Source organism: Ammodytes marinus (genome assembly GCF_949987685.1).
Source record: "Ammodytes marinus genome assembly, chromosome: 21".
Lineage (NCBI taxonomy): Eukaryota > Metazoa > Chordata > Actinopteri > Uranoscopiformes > Ammodytidae > Ammodytes > Ammodytes marinus.
In genome coordinates, this window is record NC_137225.1 from 4,750,814 (window position 1) to 4,771,050 (window position 20,237).

A 20,237-nucleotide genomic window follows, 5' to 3' on the forward strand; every position below is an offset into this window, starting at 1 on the left:
TCAAACAATGGAGTTTTTGGTTTAAAAGAGTTGCTTGACATTCATACGCTTATTAGATTTCTTAATGAGTTTTACATGACATAGATACACCTCTCATTTTCTGTATGCTTAAAAGATTTTAGTTAGCTAAGGTGACATGTCTACAATTAAATATAAAAGCTATCTAAGCTGATTAGCTTAACTCACCAGGAAGAACTGGTTAGCTTTACAACTGTCTTAGCTAAGCAGAAGCCTTGACCATTTAGCCTGGCTCTATCTTTGTTTAATTCATACGTAAGAATGATATGTGTCTGACTATTGCTAAACCAGATGCAGAGGTCCCTATCTGCTACCTCTCAACCTGCTTCCAGTCTTTATTCTAAGCTAAGCTAACTACTGCTTGCTTTAATTTTCTTTTCAACTCCTATAACAAAAATACAAAGTAGACTGATAGGAGGGTGGTGCTGCCCAAAATCACCCATGTGTTACAGGTCAGATATACAGCATAGAGTGGAAAGTGTGCCAACCAACCCCGGTCTCCCCTGATGGGACATTCTCTGTAGCAACTAAAACATGTCAACATTTCAAAAATATTGCTCAGGAGCATTAGTATTCAGAAGTGGGTAAAAGTTATTAACTAATAAGATGGTGGAACAATGGTACGTATGAATTTGGAGCAGGTAAAGAAACCCTGGGGTTCCAAGACCCCAAACAGAACAGTATGTTTAAGTATAGCCTTATGTTCTGTGCCTATTGTTTGGTTTTTCACATTTTCGAATTCTTGTATTTGTTATTTACTCGGATATTGCAGTGCAAGCAAGAATGTATTATGTCTTTATAAAATTCAATAACGATCATAACAAACCCAGCAGCTTGTAATTGATGTATTTATTGTGAGATGGGGAGTCATAAAAAAATGAACAAAAGAAAATAGAGAGAGAAAACATCCAAAAAAAAACAATCACTATAAAAAGATGAGGGTGTTAAAGGCGAGGGGCATATAAAAGTGGGCATGGTCTTGACACTGACATATAAAGTAACAAATTGGCACAAATAAAAACATAAAAACTTACATCAATATTATTTTGGCTTGGCAAAAAGGATAATTTGTGTGGTTAAGGATAATCCTTCAATAAAACAGCACACACTCATGCTATTAGACATACTATTAGTTTTCAAAAGTTCAGTAGCTTCATATTAGAGAGGGGAGAGAAAACTAAACCAACATGAGAATGGATGCAGATAGGTCACAGGTTCCAATTTTCAGGCTTGCAGGGTGCGAGTTTCTTTTTTTTTCTCCAAGAAAAAAAAAAACATAATTTTTGTTTGTTCGAAAAACATACTTCAGTATATCGGAGTCTCATTTATCCAGGCGTGTAGTTATTTGCCTTTGAATCATTTTTTCCCCCATACTAAAATATATTATCGTATTAATACAAACTACAGTATTGTACACTACATAGTGTAATAAATAACCATAAAGAAATATAAAAAATAAGACACATAAATATAAAAGTTCTCTATGACTAAACAGACATACCCATCTCCTTGGGGGTGGGGATAATACTGCCATTGCTGAAAACATACAGTACACACAACAGAACATACAACAACATAAGAGACGAACAAAAATAATACTGACAGGTAAGAACATGGTTGAATGAAACTCCTGGGATTTATATTTGCCTTCATTTTTGTTACCCGGAGAGACGTCTGAGCATTTCAAGGTGTGTTAAACAAGTGCACTGAATAAGCTTTGAAAAAGGCAGGACACAGTTAGAACAATTAGAAAATCATACTTCATCATCATGGGAAGAAATGTGCATTGAAATTCTTTTAGTCGCTCAGATTAGAAATAAAAAAGCAATTTGTCAACAAAAAAAATCTATGATACATGAACATGTGGTGGGCTAAAACTCTACTCTCTCTTTGTGGTGGCCAGCCAAAGTCAACAGTATTCCGGCTTATAAATTCATCTGGGTCCCGGCAATACCTGATCGGAGCTGCTAAGCTTCAACAGCAATATTCAATGGCACTTTTGATATGCATGTTTCTCTTGTTCTAGTTAGATTAGTTTTTTTTGCATATGGGTCGGAGTGGGGGGGGGGGAGGTAAAGGGAGGGTCAGACAGCTTTCTACATCCCCTTTCTGCTCGCTCTGAACATTTAAAGCAACAGTAAGAAGTTTTTGAAAAACACACTTATTTTTCTTTTGATACCACTTAATACTTGTACGATACCAAGGAAAGAAATAACCGTTTTTCCAAAAATTGTCAAACTGTTCCTATAAAACACTGATTTGTAACGAAAACTTTGACAACAATGTGTCTAAAAGGAACTAAATGAGTGAAAAGAGCTGCCCCGCTCTCCGTTGTTTTTTTCTTCTTAAGGCTCACAATCCTATAAACAGAACATCACAAAAAGAAATGTTATGCTAACATCTGCTAGCGGGATCGGCGTGGTCTATCTAGTGCGGTAATACTGAAGGGTAGACAACACAACTCAACTGCTTCATCCATAGGTAAACCAAGCCACTTGTAGTGCACGGGATTTGTTCTCTCATATTTTCCTTCCAACTTAATAAAATACTGACTTTTTTTTTTTTCGTTTTTGTTCATTGGCAATAAAAAGGTATAGAAATATCTCCCAACTGTACAACTTTTTAAAGGTTAAAATATGAGTGATAAAATTAGTAACACTGATAAAAACAAATGACCCAAGGTGTTTTAGTAATAAAACATTATCTAAAAGGTGTCGGCTCTAGCTTCCAAAGTCTGTATAATGCATTTCCTTCATTTGTTAAAATTCGTGTTCATCTTTTTTTCTTTACAAATGGATTTTTTGTTTTTTCTCTTAACAGTGAGAAATCAATCTCCTGTGGAAAAGTCACTAGTATTTCTCTTTTTTTTCAGGCACACCTGGGATTTCTACACAGTAGTGAACTGAAGCTAAGTGTCAGAGTGAGCGGACATCGTCTCCTTGGCTCCTCCCCTTCCAGTGAGGGGAGGAATCTGATTGGGTCTCTGGGAGGAGTTGGATTGCCCTGTAAGTCAACATCTCTTTCTCCTCCTTACTTCTAGTCTCCAGAGACTGTGTTCTTGTCTGTCTCTTCAGTAACCTCGGCCTCTGCTTGTCCCTCTTCCGTCACACCTTCTTCCTTATCCATGGACTCCTTTTCCATTTCCATCGACACAGTATCCATGGCCTCCTCCTCCTCTTTCTCCACTTCCTCCTCTTCCTGAATGATCGCGAGCACTTCCTCCTGCCTGGTGTCGGCTTCCTCTTCCTCCTCTGCCACTTCCATCTCTGTCTCCTCCTCTCTTCCTCTCTCTACCTCTTCCTCCTCCCTCTCTTCCTCCTCGTCTTCCTCCCCTCCCTCGTCCCCGATCTGCACCACCTGTATGTCCTTCATGTCCACCACACCTTCATCCTCCTCCTCCTCCTCCTCTTCCTCACTCTCCTCTCCTCGGCTGCTCCCTCGTTCATCCAGGTCTGGCTGTGAGGAGGTGGGTGTTTGTGGACCCAGGATGTGCTGCATGATGTCGGCCCGGGTAGCCTCAGTGGTGTCGTCCTCTGCGGGGCTGTCACTGCCCGCTCCCCCTCCCTGGCCCTGGGCGTTCTCCTTCTTGCAGTAGGAGTAGCGGTGGTTCATGTGCTGCGAGTAGGAGCCCGAGTGGGAGAAGCGCTTGCCGCACTTGTCACACTGGTAGGGCTTCTCTCCCGAGTGCAGCCGCATGTGCTCGATCAGGTGGTGCTTGTGTTTGAAGGCCTTGCTGCAGATGCCGCACTCGTGTGGTCGCTTCCCTGCGAGAGAGAAAAGATCATCGTGTGTTTATTGTCAAGAGGGTATATTTTTATGTTTCGGTGTTCTGATATATTTATTACTGTTATCATTATTATTGTTAGTATTATTTTTATTACTATGACATGTATTTTATTATTCATTTATTTATTATTTTTCATTGAAGGTGGATCGATTCTGGAGAACTTTGTCAAAATCAGTGAATATCTCTCCTCATGGTCTGCTACCTGTCCGACTGTGGTAAGTGAATGTTCAATTATTTAGAACTCAAGGTGTATGGTTTATTTATCTGTACCTTTCAACTTCATTTTCATTCATGTTCATTCACTTCAATGTCTGACGAGAAAGGAGATTAATGAATACTGTATGTAATTAAAATTTTGGACATGATCATACTTTCCCCTATATTGTTACCCCCCCCCCAAAATGAAATAAAATAAAAAAACTAATTAAAACCTGGACACAAAAGAGAAGAGAAAATAACTGTAGTATGAACATCGCTGTAAAAGCCATAGAACAAAAAAAGGCACAGGCATTGGGAGGAGAGCAACAAGCAACCGTGGTTCAATTGCGGTGAATTCCCCTCACATTGTTGTGTTAAAGGTTGCGAGGCCCATAACAGTATCTATAATCAATGTATCCAGGGAGAATGTTTCAAAACAATACAACACAATCACAGCAATGTGCGCTTGAAGACCTTCAAGGAAACTTTATCCAGACAGGGGAACAGCGAGTCTTCACCTAGGGATGAGGTCACTTGGAGCTGAGAGCTGTGGTTGCGGGCCAGGTATCAGAGTAATAAAGAAAAAGAAAAAGAGGAAGAAACTGAAACGGCTCTCAGAGAGTTGACCTGCACTTGGCTTACGGAATCATCATCTCGAAGCGCTCCAAATCACTAGCAGAGCCTCGCCTGTTGCAACATTCCCCCTGCTTCACACACGAGGAGCTGGCAGTGCAGAGGTGGGGAGTTGGCGGAAAGAACTTCTCAGACCTCTTCTGTGCTATGTTGAGTAATACCTGCTGGAATGGAGGTGTCCACCCTTTTTCTCTTCGCCGTAGCTCAAAAAATCCCCTTCGGTTCACACACACACACACACACACACACACACACACGCACACACACACACACACACACACACACACACACACACACACACACACACACACACACACACACACACACACACACTGACTCATCCTTTCCCAGGACCCAACAGAGTGAGTGATGCTGGTGAGACAAGTTCCTGTTCTGCTTTTTCTTTTTAGAATTAATACACAGTCCATCTGGTTGTGACTTTTGTCTGTGTTTTACGTCAAGGCCCTGGGGGGGGGGGAACTCATGAGACTGTGTGTATTTACCTGTGTGTTCGTATTTGTGTCTCAGCAGAGAGCTGCTCTTCTGGAAGATCTTGTCACAGAGGTCGCAGGCGTACATGCCGCTGTCCGTCTTCTTCATCTTCTTCCTCTGAGGACCAGAGTCTGAGTCGTTCTGGTCGTCCATGGTGGACAGGCCGTCTGAGCCGGGGTCTGGCCTCTCCTCCTGGACAAAGAAGAGACATCACACATGTATTGGTGAGTTTAAAAAGCTTCAAAGGTTTTGTTTTACACAAAAATTAAAAAATAAATGAATACTTCAGAATAGTCCCAGCATTAGTGATCCACTAGTGCGTGTGTATTACAGGAAATGATGCCGTGTCATATCCTACTCATAGCTCTCACCGGAGGCGGTTGTGAAATTGCAAAAAAAAAAAAACACTTAACCAATCTTTTTCCTTGGCCTCAAACATAATCATATTGTCCACTTATGAGCACACGTAGAGTTTCCCCATGTTCCCTGGAGCTGGTAAAACCCATCCACTGATGCAGTGAAAGAGAATGTGAGGCAATATTAAAGGAGAGGAAATATATACACAGCAGGGCTCTTACTTTACAGGGCCGGGTCTATGCCAATCCACTTAACACAAAAGTATAATACAACAACAATAAATCAATGGGGGCCGGCAGAGGTGTGCTGTTTAAACAGATTCCAGCAGATCAATAGGGGGCTATGCAGCAAAGTGCAGCCTCATGTCCTCCTGGTGACAGCACAGGCAGATCACTCACACACCCACACAGATCTACATCCATCTTTACAGGCCCATTCCCTGTCTGCACAATGGACAACTATTAAGGGCTATCCTTTTTACAAAGCACTGGATTCTGACATTTCTATATATGAGTTATTGATTAGATTTTGCATGCAATGGTTTCAGGCTATCTGTCATGTTCCGGAGCTTATGAACAAAATGAAGGAATGATCTGGACTGTAGGGTTTGACTAAAAAGAGAGAAAAGCCAACTGGACTCCAATCCACTCAAAATGGCTTCCAGATTGGACACTGAGAATGGGTTTCAGGGTCAGGTATAAAATAAAATATAAGAATAACATGATGCCTTGTACACAGTGGGCCAGAAGTAACGAAAGAGAATAGACAGGGTGAATTAATGGTTACATATTATGCTCACTTTCAGGTTCAAAATGGTACTTTTGGTTTTGGTCTCTTTAAGCCCCGCCTTCCAAAATGCCCAGTCTGCTCTGATTGGCCCTGAATCTAACTGCTGGTTTGAATCTAACGAGTCTAGTTTGACAGTTTGAGTTATTGTTTGCATACCTTCACTCCATTCAGGTGGATGGTTTCCTGTGTCTCGGTCCCCGCCGGACTGCTTGCTGTAGTGGTATAAGTGTAGGCCAACTGGGGGATCAGGATAGTCGTTTGTTTGTTGTTAGTGGCTAGTGCCCTTAGGCATTGCATTGTGGTGACAATGTCGAGGGGTTTGGCACTTGTCTGGCTGGCGTACAGTGCGAGGGGGCTGCTGCCCATGGCTGAGAGTGGCGATGCCTCTTTCTTTGTGCAAGTTAAGTTCAGGGGTTGATCCACAATGGTAGAGCCGGAGGAAGGGGAGGGCCGCAGGCGGGCTTTAGCCACCGCTCTCTCTGCTTCCTCTCTGGCAGGCTTTGGCAGCGACAGGTCTAGGGGTCCTTCAGTGCTCTGCTGGGCCGGGACAGGACCTCCAGCTGTCAGGTTTAGTGGTGTGGGTGAGGCCGGCGAGCAGTGGGCGCCATTGACCTCTGCTGGGGTAGCTTCTGTGGGGCTGTCCTGGGTCATATTGGCCATGTCCTTCCCTGGAACCAGAGACACCACGCTGTTAGCTTCACAGGTGTCCTCTTCCTCCGAAGGAGGTGTTGGCGCCCCCAACGATATCTGACCCTCCTGCATTTTGTCAAACCACTTCTTAACCACGTGGACAGGCAGGCTGACTGAGTCGGAGATCTTGGCCAGCTCGTCCTTGGTTGGTTCTGCGTTTAAGGCAAAGTAGGCCTTGAGTAGGGACAAGAGGTTCTTGGGATGGTTGCAGAGTCCTCCCCCTGACAGCAGGGCAGTGACAGCAGACTCAGACTTATCTAGGCCTACTCCATTCAGACCCACACCGTCCTTCTTGCAGTGCTTGAGGGCATGGAGTGCTTCCAGCCCGCCGGGACAGTTATCACACAGGAGACAAGTCTTAGTGGTCTTTTCCTCTTTCTCTTTAGTCTCAATGGGCCTGGTGCATTTCATGGTGAGATCTTCTGGGAGTTTCTGGGACTTGAAGGAGTCAGTGGTGGTGTGAGCTGTTGAGAGGGACTCAGGCTCCTCCTTCAGGCTCTGGGCTGTGAGCTGGCCCTGGTTGGGGTCCAGACTGTAGTTTATTATGATCTTTGCATTCCCATCCTGACCCACGATAGGCAGACTTATGGCTGAGAAGAGTTGCTGCTGCGGGTGATGGAGTGTTCCAGTGGTTAACCCTGAGTGCATCTGGCCCTGGGCTTTGGCGTTGTTCTCCAGCACCTGGCGTATGACATTACCGTCCACCGCCACTTTGAGGGCATTCTGCAGGTCTGCCAGGTTGATGCTGATGGGAGACATCAGCCCCATGGTGGGCAGGACCACGGCCTGCACTGTGCCCTGCATACCAGCGTTCATGGAGAGAGGGGACTGCATGAGCGTGGGCTTGTACTCGTAGTCCACGGGCTCGCTCTTGATCTGGGTGATGGGCAGCTGCTCCTGCAGGGGCTTGCTGTGCTCCAGCTTGTCTCTGATCTGGCTGCAAAGGGCCGAGGCCGTGGGAGATGAAACCTGCGTCTGGGCTTTGGCGTTCCCAGAGCGCGCCCGGCCGTTCACAGAGATGACACTGATGCACTTTTTACTGCTGATGTGGGAGCTGTAAGAGCCTGAGTGGGAGAAGCGCTTCTTGCAGTTGGAGCACTCATAGGGTTTCTCTCCTGGATGGATGTGTAGAACAGACAGAGGGGAGAGAGAGAGAGAAAGAGTTTCCATTAGTGAATGAAGCTAAATGAGCAGTGTGGCAGGTAGAAGCTCTAATGCATGTCAATGATGCTTAAACGCTGATGTAATGGCACCGTTGGGACATGCCCATCTCTAATTGCTGTCCCAAAAGAAACACATTATGGCGCATTAAGGAAGAGCACACAATGAAAGTGAAACACCATGAAGGATATCCAAACACAGGGAATTGGCTGAAACATAAATAAAACATAAATATTGGTTCAACAGACACCAAAACATCTGTGGCCAGTGGAGCATCATGGCACAGACGTACACATGGCCTGCTGACGTGCACACACACACACACCCATACACACACACAGAATGCTGCCATGGTGACGGGGCTGTCCACTCACCGCTGTGGATGCGTAGGTGCTCCTTCAGATGGTGCTTGTATTTAAATGCTTTGCCACATTCAGTGCACTTGAATTTACGATTGCCTCCCGACTGTGGGATGTGTCTCTGTGAGGAGGGGCGGAGGGGAGGACATCAGTGAGACACACACAATGAAAACACAACCTTTGAACTGCTACTAATTCATGTCACAGTGTCATTAATCAATCGGGGGGCAAAGGCTCATGTTTATCTAACGTGTTTGCAAGCGAGCTAATACAGACACAGGACCCGAGCTTCCAGGTAGGTTTGCATAATTTAGAATCACTTTGTCATCGTGTAATTACTACAACACTACAGAGAGTGTAGTGTGCCACTGAGACCAAACACAAGTCATCTAGCAGCACTGAGTGTTCGAACGAGAGCATGTCTACTGTAAACTGATACATAAGGATATAAGAATACTAAACAGTGGCAGAAAATATCTTTAATATAACATCTTAAAATATACAGCTCTGGGAAAAAAAACACTCCAAATGTTCAGTGTCTCTTGTTTCTACCAACATTTCTACCAAATTCAAAAAAATGGTCTCTTCATTTTTTTTGAACTGTTGACTAGTTTTCCCACCACCTGGTTTCAGTCAGTGATGCAAACAGTTCACGTCAAAGATTATACTATATTACAGTGCCAGCTGTCAAAATAGGATTCAAAGATTCACGAATGATATAGCTGCATGACATATTTATATCCAAGAAATGGAAGTTTGCTAAAAAAAAACACATGTCCACATACAACCTAGAACAATAAGAAACAAAAACCTACAAATGATCAGAACACTAGTAGGTATCGGGGGAATGGGGGATTTTTTTTTAATCCAAGTCGTTTTTAATCATTATCCGGTCCTGACTGGTTTTTGTCAGTCAGATGTTTACCTGCTCCCGTCCGCCCTTGTGCACCGTCATATGCCTCTCCAGTTGAGCGCGGTAGGCGAAGCTGTAGCTGCACTCTGGACAGTTGAAGCTCTCCTCGGTCTTCTCGTGGCGATACTTGATGTGCTCCTTCAGCGAGCTGTAGCGCTTGTAGCCGCGCGCGCAGTACGGACAGGTGAGTAGCTGGGAGAAGGAATCAGGAGTTCCTGGGGTGAAGGGAAAAAAAGAGTGTTGTAATGACATATGTGAGAGTGAAGGTAAGAGGGGAGGAGAAGAAGGGGGGGGGGTGTAGTAAACACATGGTCAACAGGGAGGGCTCTTTGATGTTACACAAGGCCATGCCACAGTGTCACACTCCTCTGCTATTCCCACCCCCACCCCTCCCCCCACAGGTAAACAGCACCCAGGTAACCAAATGGATAAAGGCTGATTAGCGGTCTGTACTAACGCCTTCCTGTCAATATAAAAACAGCAAATAGCAAACAGGACTGGGTTTGATCTTTTTATACAAAGCCCCAGCCATTACAGCTTCCACGCGTCTAGAAAATTCCATCATTTGATTGCCCATTGTGCGTTTAGAAGTGCTTCAAAAACACCCACGCATGGAAGGGAAAAAAGAGAGATCTGGGCAAACAGCAGCCTGCCTGGCGGTTAACAGAGGGTCTCAGTTGCCCCGGCTCCCACACAGGTAAAGCATTACTTTGTTAACAGGTGATGTATTAAGTTCCCCCTGTGGGACAGGTGAAAGTGCCTCAGGATGGGAATGCACACACACATTATCGCCCAGGTAGCTGTGAGTCAGACAGAGCTCACACAGACGTGACAAATTTACTCAGGTGTTGCAGTTTCTCTTCCTCCCCCCTCCTCCTCCCTCTCTTTTTTCCCTTCCCTTGGTATATAGCAGGTAAAAGCCAAAAGCCCGGGAGCAATAAAGGCCCCCAGTGTGCCGCACTTAACAAATAGCGCTGTGTGTAATGATGTCTCAGAGTGGTGTTAATGGGGTAGAGTTAACACCTGAGGTGGGACGGGGAGCAGGTAGAGCCGTGCCCCAGGGGGATGTGGGTAATTACTGGGTAGGTGCAGCAACGGTGTGAGAGCTCAGTGACTGGGAGCACTCGGGTGGAAATAGTGGAGTGTGTGTGTGATGTAGGGACACACCTCAACGTGCTAGTGTGCACTAATTATGAAGACATTAACGACATTTAAGGCCAGAAACTGCAGGCAAAAACATGTTTTTTTCAAGCACTAATACATTCTAATATTTTTTTTGCTTATAATATACTTTTTTATTAACAAAATGAAAAAAAGATGTTCACTCCCACCTAATCATTAATCTAGATTTTTGGCTTTTTTTTTAAAACGTGCAAATTTAGGATACATATTGTTTAGTAAGATATCGCCAAGTTTGAATATTTATTCAAAGATTTCTAAACAAATTGGAACATAAAAAAAAATATTGCTTTAATGTAAGTATTCAACTGCCAGTAGATGATGATATCTATAACCCTGCAGTGTCTCGCCTTCGGGCAATACGTACAAAACGCACATCACATTTTTTTTTATTTAGGAAAAGTGACTTAGACAGAAATGTTTTTGATGTTGTTTGCGTGGTGATGTCTGGTACCGTTCTCGTCGTGCACGCTGGTGTCGGGCGTGCCCTGGCGCTGGGGCTCGTCCTCCGGGGCTTCTGGGTAAATGACGGCCGTGTCTCCCTGCTGGAGCATCTCCTCCATCAGGGCGTCTGTGCTCCCGTCATCCTCACCGTCTGACACACCGTCCTCCTTCACTGTGAAGGGACAAACACACACACACACACACACACTGGTTAGTGTCTGTATGTATTATCCATTAGTACCCTGTTATTTCAAGCCTTACATGTTTTCTATCGACGTAGGCCGTACATATGAAACCTTAACCTTTGTGTATGAAACGTGATAATTCAATAATGTGACGGGAAGCGTCGTTATAGCTGAACCTGATCTTACAGTCCAAGCCCTTGATCATGACACTGTCACATGCCTGGAATGAGGCATGCAGTGCTGGGGGGAGAGAAAAAGAAAAAAGAATCAAGCATCCTGAATGCTGTGGTTCACAATAGGATGAGAAAAAACTAATTAGCATGAAAGGCCACAGGCTACTGCATGAGCATCACACGCTGAATAGCTAGCCTCTATTCACAATGTTATGTAAGGTACTTGTTTTGACTGGGACTGATAATTAGGTGATGGGGATCTTGTCCTGATGTGTTGCGGTGGACTGACATCACACACACACACACACACACACACACACACACACACACACACACACACACACACACACACACACACACACACACACACACACACACACACTCTGCTCTCTGGAGAGGCTTAGCCTTCAGACTGTGCTTAATATCACCAGCAAATGAAAAGCTTGATCAACGTCACATGAGCCGGGCCAGCTAGTCATGAGTCTAACGAGCGCTAATTAGCGAGCCGCGGCTTTATAGGAAGTGGAAGTAACCTGAGGATGGAGTTCAGGATGCATCAAGGCTTCCTTCCCTCTCTCCCGTCTCCGCTCCCCCAGAGCTTCCTGAAGTGGATACTACCGGAACCATGTATAGTGTGTCAACCATTTAAAAAGCCAGCGTTGTTCCTCTATGGATATGTTAGTGTGGCTATGTGTATCGTTACAGAGAGCTATCAGCTAAAATGACAAGTTAAAGCTGCTGTGAATGCTACGGGCGTGTTTACTATAGGCAGGCAGATGTTCTAGGGTTTGACTTGAGCACTCCCTCTGCTACGGGGAGATTTGAGAATTGTGTTTTGTGAATTGTGTCCGTGTCTGTGTGTAACTGTGTGTTGAGAGACGAGGCCAGCTGTGTTCTCCTCAGAGATGGGAACAGGTGTAACGCTTCATGAGTCACAGATGCACAGTGAATACCAGTGTTCTTACATACACACACACACACACACACACACACACACACACACACACACACACACACACACACACACACACACACACACACACAGCCCTGCTCTGGCTGCTTCCTCTGGTGCACCTTAACAAAGCCATGAAACAATATGAGCACAGTCATTTGTTGCTATGGTTATTAAAGACCCTTCGAAGAAAAACCTCCCGCCAGTAAAAAAATCGGAGAAATGTGTGTGTGTGTGTGTGCGTGTGTGCGTGTATATGTGCCTGTATAAAAGCACAAGCCAACAGCAGGTGCTGAGAAAGTTGAATAGTGGAATTCTCATCACAGAATGGTGTGTCAGGCTCACATTAGGGGCTGCTAACCCCCACAGTTTTTCTCCCATGACCTCAGCAGCCTCAACAACACCCCCGCAGACATGTTGACACATTTTCTTTTTGAATTGGTTCGAAGGAAAAACAACTAATAGCATTTCCCAACTTGCCAAACCGCTCAATTAAACAGACGAATGATCTTAAACTATTCACAATTCTGTTGACGGTTTAGAAGACATTGTTAAACATGTGGGGAAGTGCTGATCCGACTGTGTTTATCTTATGTTCCCCCAGCATCCAAACAGTCAAACGCACCTCTAGGCTACTAAATGTTGAGCATGTGTGTGAAGTCGAGTCCCAGTTGGGGGTCTGCGGTGCAAAGGTATGACAAGCTGTTGTTTTCCCTCTGTGTGTGTGTGTGTGTGTGTGTGTGTGTGTTTGCGTGCATGTGTTTGTCTCTCTCCCAGCTCTTTGTTAAGTACAGAGCGAGGCCAGCAGGGTTGACAGCCCTCTCCCTCTCTCTCTCTCTGTTATCAGGCTGCTCCCCTGACATGAAACATCACACGGGCCATTTATGTGCTGACACAGGGATGTGAACGCACCGCTGCACAAGTTGGAGAAATCAGTTGTCTGAAAAAAATCCCCACAAGGAAAAGTGAAGCCCTGTGAGGTTGTAGCAGGACATTCTGCTGTACTTTATCGTCTTAAAGAAGCAGTTAGCTCTTTATTTGTTTGAAAGTGTAACCCAAACTACAGTACGTCTAAAGAACAATATCAGCAGACCACCCACTCTCTCCTCTTTCCTATTTCCCTGGTTCTCTTTCTCATCCTTCTCTGCCCACCGCATCTCTTTGCAACATGATACGGCCGGTATCCCATGATGCATTTCCTGCCCTGGGCCCAACCTTTGCCCCCGCTGCTTCCTGTGGTCGTGTATTCCAGACCCGGCTTTGTAGATCCTATCTTGGGATGGGGAGAGACACATCAGCAGATAAGGAGATTTTGCACAAGTGAATCAAATATTCCCCAAACCATTAGTGACGATGTAACGCCTTTATCTCTCATCGTACAGGAGGTAAGTAGTCACAGAGAATGGATACGTCCAAGGCGTTTCCCTAAAACTAGGAGGATTTGCTTATCCTTTGGCTTGGCACTATTAAGAAACTTGTGCTGTGTGTGTGTGTGTGTGTGTGTGTGTGTGTGTGTGTGTGTGTGTGTGTGTCTTGAATGTACAATCTCCCTGGAGCTCTCTGGAGAGTCTCCCTCTTCCTGTGCTCAGAGGGGTGGCTCAGTTTTTAAAGCATCACATGGTGACATAAGGCACAGAGGAATGTAGGTGTTCCTGAGTGTCCACACACAGAGAGGGCCTGGGCTGCACAAACCATCCACGTGGATTCAAGAGGAATTCAAGAAGAAACAGCAGTGAAATAGCCAGCAGTGAGGAAAAAAGGTTGTGTCATTGTGAATGAGATCCATGCAACCAAAGCCCACTGCTGGTTGGATACAGCAGTGAGTGCCATCACAACACACTCCACAACAACCAGCCCAGTGACCTCAGGCTTCCACAGCAGTTAAACCCATGGCTTTGGCTCTCTCATTAAGTACCATTGCCACATCCCTGTACGAGAGCTCTCCAGCCTCCACCCTGCTTATTCTCTGAGATGTAATCACGCTCTTAAACAACTCATCAAATGTTACCTCTACCTTTCCCTCCCCTGGAGTTAGTCAGTCAGTAGAGAGTGGGCCTGCAGTTTACTGCGCCGACACTGGGCTGCTCCAACACTACATAATCATTTAGGAGTGAATGAGTAATGACAGTGAGCAGGGGGCCTGTGATACCATATAATCAAGAGGAATGATTCAGAGAGAGAGAGAGACAGAGTGAGAGAGAACAGGAGCGTAGAAAGAAGTAAAAGGAGGAGAGGAAAGGGGAGATGGCACAGCGCTTGTTTTGGAGCGTGGTGGACTCAGGAGAAGGGGTGTCAAGGTTTAGTGTGATGCAAACTGGGGCCGTGCCGAGAAGAAGATTAGTGGGTGGTGGTCACTCCCCAAGGCCGACCCAGAGACTGCTCTCGCTTCTCAGGAGTCAAACCCAACATGGGATGGAGGGATGAGAGAAGCCTGTTTGTTTAAAAGGACTGTGGCTTTCACCATGTTTCATCAGTCCGATCCAGAGTGACAGCAAAGTATGTATGATGTATGAGAGGAGGGCCAGAGACGGCAAGAGAGCTGCAAAGAGAGAGGTGTGTGTGTGTGTGTGTGTGTGTGTGTGCATGCGCACATGAGTGAGTGTAAGAAAATATGCCTGATCAGGCATAACTGTGGAGCGCCGCCAGTGCGCTTGAGCTGTTTCAGTGTAACTCATGCTTTTGAAGTGTTTAATGTTCACAAGCCCTGGCCAAAACCAATGACATTATTCTTCCTCCAACTTTCCCTTTATGCACGGAGGAGGTAGAGCTGGAGAGCGCTGCTTCTAATGACAGCATAGTCTGGGGAATAGGTGGCTACGCTGAGCACAGGTCTGCGGTCTGTGTGTGTGTGTGTGTGCAACCGAAACCTTGCAACTGAAACTGAGGTCAACTCATTGGAGAGGAATTTTTAAAGATCCCTCCCTAAACTGAACGTGATAGGTCGGTGGACATTTCTTGCATGTGCTCACTTGACCTGTGCTAAATGGAAGCCCCCCTTGGTTTCACACATCCCTCACCCGTGAAAATAAATCAAGCCAACATCTGCAAGGAGAAACACCCTTTAATAAATATCTAATTAAATATCATTGGAGTTTGTCACAGTGAATGAATGTGACACAGGCCCGAAACACTCTCTCTCAAACACACACACACACACACACACACACACACACACACACACACACACACACACACACACACACACACACACACACACACATTTATATGCACACGCATTGTGTGTGGGGTTAGGAGAGCAGCACAGAGGCCTTGGTCCAGGTTGAAACAGCGACATCCTTCAGCACCTGCGATTGTTGTTTTGGAGAGAGGGGGGTCTGGGGGTGACGTCAGCCCTTCCTGTGGGCTGCCTCTGTGTCACTTCCACACAGGTCTGAGGTAAAAAGAAGTTCACCCCCCCCCCCCCAATGCCCACCAGTGCCATTAAGCTCTCAGCTGGCTCTTTGGGTTTGTGAGGCTATTTTCTCTGCCTGAAGGTCTCTCCCTGTGTTGGCATTGTCCTTGATTCATATCGTGCTTCCTGCCTTAGTCGCAAAGCCATCACGTGTAGTACCTGTTTCCTTACCCTCTGGGTTTCACAATGAGACAAAGCCTTGGTGGTGCGTAACGGTGCGCAGTAAGCAAGACATTTCTTAACTTAGCCCCCTCATCACTTCAGCTCGGGTCAAAATGAAACAGCGATTGACGTCGTAACAGAAAAATAAAAGATGCTTCATGACATATTTGCATTGATATGCTGGAGGCCGTTTGTGAGCGATGCTCTTCTACTTAGCAGATAGGAATAAGTGTTGCGTTCAAAGACACGTTGCCAGGTGAAGACAGGGCTGACAGTGACAGGGGACACTTCATTTGTCACGCTAAGTCATTTGTTCAGATACTAGAAGTGAAAAAACTCTGCCAGTGTAATCTGGATGATACTTGTGACGAGAAAGAGCGTATACTTTGCCTGTCTAAATGAATTGGCACTTATCTAAAGACAATGTTGTGGCTAAATAGTGAATTTAGCTTCATGTTATCCCCCCCCCCTAGCACAATCTATGGAAATTAAGATTTGAAAGTTGGGGTGTGTATTGTTGCTTGATTGAGTGCAGTGTGGTCTCACCTGGGTCCCAGCAGCGCTCCCTGGGGGGCTCCTCCTCTGGCAGGGTGCTGTCACAGTCAGCCCCGTCTGCCAGGCTGCCCTCCTCCTCCACAATGTGCAGCTTGTCCTCATCGTCCGACTCTGAGCCGCCCTCCACCACATTGTCATATGTGGTCACTGCACCATGGAGAGAGAGATAGAGAGACAACAGGGGGTTTAGAAAAAGCTTGCTCAGACGAGAGGCTATTTAATCAAATGAGTCTTGGTCAACAGGTTATACACGTGTAGTAATCTTCAGTTTTGATAAAAGATAATGGGATGGGTGTACTGTATGTGCGTCTAGATCGTGGGGCAATGAATGGGAAAAGCCATGAGCTGGAGAGTTTAAGTATATTTACCGGAGACTCTTTTTCAAGGGGAGACCTGTTCCCAGTTCCCACGATACCATTTACACACACATTCTGACAGCAGGCTAACTATCGGGAGCAATTTGGGTTTCAGTGTCTTGCTCAGGGACACTTCGACATGTGACGGGGAGACGAGGGATCGAACCCACTACGCCACAGCCGTCCTATAGACTGCCACAATTGTACGAAAAAATAACCCTCTCTTTTTCTCCACCTCCACCTATTCTGTCTCTAGTAGAAACCCCAAATTGCCATTTTGAACCCTGAGAATGATCATAATATGTTCCCTTTAAATGTCAAAGCTATTAAAGGGAATGGTTGAAGGAGGAGTGAGATCAAACACCAATCAAATAGAACATGGCCTTACATCAGTGAAGGAGCAGATGAAATTAAACGTTAAATGATCCCCATGGGGAAAGTGGGTTGATAGAGCAAGAGAGAATAAAACAGGGCTATAGTAACAACAGATTGAATGTAAGCTTATTAGAAAAATACTGCAACTGATTCTGAATGAAAATTTGAGATGGATATCGGTAACAACAGGTTACGTGTTGCAGAGAAACGTGGAAAAATCACACTTGCAGACACACATACAGTGCCAGCGTGTGAGATCATTAGATTGTGTGTGTGTGTGTGTGTGTGTGTGTGTGTGTGTGTGTGTGTGTGTGTGTGTGTGTGTGTGTGTGTGTGTGTGTGTGTGTGTGTGTGTGTGTGTGTGTGTGTGTGTGTGTGTGTGTGTGTGTGTGTGTGTGTGTGTGTGTGTGTGCGCGCTGCGTGGGAGTCGGTGTGACCTGGTCGGTTGTGTTATGGGTTGAAGGAGCCAGGAGACACATACACACGGAGACAGCCATCCCCACAGAGAGGGTTATTACAGGGAGTAAATTTCCCTGACTGCTTGCTTCAGATGGGTGTGTGTGAGTGCGGTAGAGTGTGTGTGTGTGTGTGTGTGTTCCTCTGTCTCCTTCTTCTTTTCATTTTACACACGGTTCCTCCGTCTCTCAATTCCACCTGTGATACTTCCACCCACTCTCTCCCCCCGACCCATGCGCTCCACAGAGAGCTACAGATCCTCTCAGAGGCCAAATCAATTCTCCAATGAGAGCAACCCAGTCAGCAGAGGGCTTTCTGGGCTTGCAGCACTGAAACTACCTCTGCAGCTACTTTATCTCACATCATACACACACACAAACGACCACACAACCTGCATTCACTCTCTGAATATGCACTGTACAGTACAAAGAACTAGATTTTTTTTTCTTCAATCACCCCTCCCAACCCCACTCGCCCACCTCTTTCTGAAGTGGCTGCTTATGTTGGTTTTCTTTTGTCAGGAAGGAGGCGTATCTGGCAGAATCACGATCCTCCGTTTTTCAATCAATGAGAATTGTTTCTAGGAGAGATGTCTCCCTTTCATGGCGCGGGTCATTATTACAAACTGCTATGCGTTGGTTTGCAGAGCCCGGGTAGAACGCAGGGTTCAGGCTGAGGAGGGTGGGCGGGCGGGCGGGCGGGAGGGAGGAGGTGTGGGGGCGGGAGGGATGAAAGGTGCACAGGGAAGCGCTGTTATTTGGCGAGCCGTTTGCACAGGGGTCAACACCGCTGAGCCGCAGCTGTGGAATCCTATCGGGAGAGGGGTTCATCGGGATAGCTATTTCATTCTCAACCTCTTCCCCTCTCTTCACAATATTTCTAACTCCACATTATTATCTTTCTATCTTATTCTTTACTGTGGTGTGTGTGACTAGCTCAATATCGTAGTTTTCAAGAGGTACAACGTTCAGCTCATCCATTGTAGCAGGATGGCTATCCAGGCTATATGGGTTAGTCTACAACCTTAAAGGTGAGTCAGCCATCCTGGAGAACACTTGTTGTCAAAATCACATTAGGACAAAATCAGTGAATGTCTCATGATTCGCTACCTGTCTGTACTGTGTGTGCTCCGAAAACAAATCTGGTGTTGATACACAGCCTAGGCACTGTAAACTGATATGTAAACAAAGGGACCCACAGTAGCTAGCAACATTTTCAGCACACACACACACACACACACACACACACACACACACAGTAAGGACAAGTAGTGGATGAGGAGATATTCACTGATTTTGACAACAAGAATAGCTGACTCCACCTTTAACTGGCTAGCCAATCGAACAATTTGAAGTTGCGGGCCCGACCAAGCTGAGATGCGATTCAAATAAACAGACGATTAGTTGGATTGATGAAGCTTTGTGAGACTAAACTAGTCTTTCCTTGTCCCTCTCTGTCCCTTGTCTGCCTTGCACCATGGCCCTCTCTTCCTCGCTCTCTCTTATTGTCAGAGTGACTGTTCCAGGTGATGTATGGTCCGCAGACAGGGTGCAACACATTGTCAACCAGAAAGTGCTTTAGAAGAGGCTGTCTCAGGCCACAGCCACTCAGGTGTGGAGCTGAGCTCAGCGATTACAAAGGCAACACTCTGCCAGTAGTGTCAAGAGAAAATGATCAAATATGAAGCTGTAGGCAGAAAAATCAATGTGCTGGTGTGTGCAGACGGGAGGTGGCGATGGCCATCAGGGCAGTAAAAGCGGGAGCTGTGAAGTACAGCAAAGGTTTGTGAGGGAAACAGTAAAGGATTGGTGGTGTGGGGGGTTAACAGAGACAGTCTTCCTGTGCCAAATGGTCGGCCGTGTTGAGACAAAACTGTGTGTTCCAACAGGAGATGTAACACCTAGCATCAACAAAGGCTGCAGTCCCTTCTGGCTGAGCGGCCGGGCGTTTGGACAGCTGGCCTCATTAGCGCTAGTATGCTAGCACACAACAGGAGGAGGACTCCTACGCAGCTCACAGAGAAGGCTATAGGTGGAGGAGGTGAAGAACTTAGTTCTTGTGAACGTTTGTTTTCTTCCATAGGTTACAGCGTGCTGATCACCTGAGAAAATAATAGCCCGTTACCATGGCTTTGGCTTTGAGTTGGCCCTTAACCCCTGTCCATAGATCACATTTACATTAGCCTCCCACACAGCCACATTCTATGGATCTATGGAAAATCAATGCCTCAACATGCTATCCTCGTCAAATGATAAGTCAGGCCTTTATCAGTAAAGGTAGTAGCAGATGTGAAATGAAAGGTCACCACATGTTATTTACTCTTTCCCTAGACATCTTTGTAACTTTCTACAGATATGAAAAGGAAAAGGCTGGAGTCCCCCAGTAATACCTGAGTAAATGACTGAAGCCAAAGCCACTTGCATTTCTCCACCGTCACCATCACTCGCCACCCTATTGCCCCCTTGCAAAGGTCCCAGATTATATTGAAAGACGGTGCCAGACCTTCCATGTCAGCCACACCTAAATATGCCTTGCTGGAGAGAGGACTGTGTTGTTATGACACCTGCCAGGCCGTATCAATTACTGGCAGA

At 45.8% G+C, this 20,237-nt stretch overlaps 1 protein-coding gene across 1 annotated transcript in view; it reads right to left on the reverse strand.

The window, feature by feature from the left end:
- Positions 1-871: 871 nt before the first annotated feature.
- Positions 872-20,237, reverse strand: part of zeb1b (zinc finger E-box binding homeobox 1b) — a 52,992-nt gene continuing 33,626 nt past the window's right edge. Inside the window, exons 2-8 of the mRNA XM_080050284.1 lie at positions 16,451-16,606; positions 11,031-11,192; positions 9,410-9,612; positions 8,500-8,605; positions 6,431-8,079; positions 5,140-5,320; positions 872-3,782 (exon numbers count right to left, since the gene is read on the reverse strand). Of these exons, the coding sequence (XP_079906410.1) occupies positions 3,055-3,782; positions 5,140-5,320; positions 6,431-8,079; positions 8,500-8,605; positions 9,410-9,612; positions 11,031-11,192; positions 16,451-16,606 (3,185 nt within the window). The 3' untranslated portion in view covers positions 872-3,054. The remainder of the gene's footprint in view (positions 3,783-5,139; positions 5,321-6,430; positions 8,080-8,499; positions 8,606-9,409; positions 9,613-11,030; positions 11,193-16,450; positions 16,607-20,237) is intronic.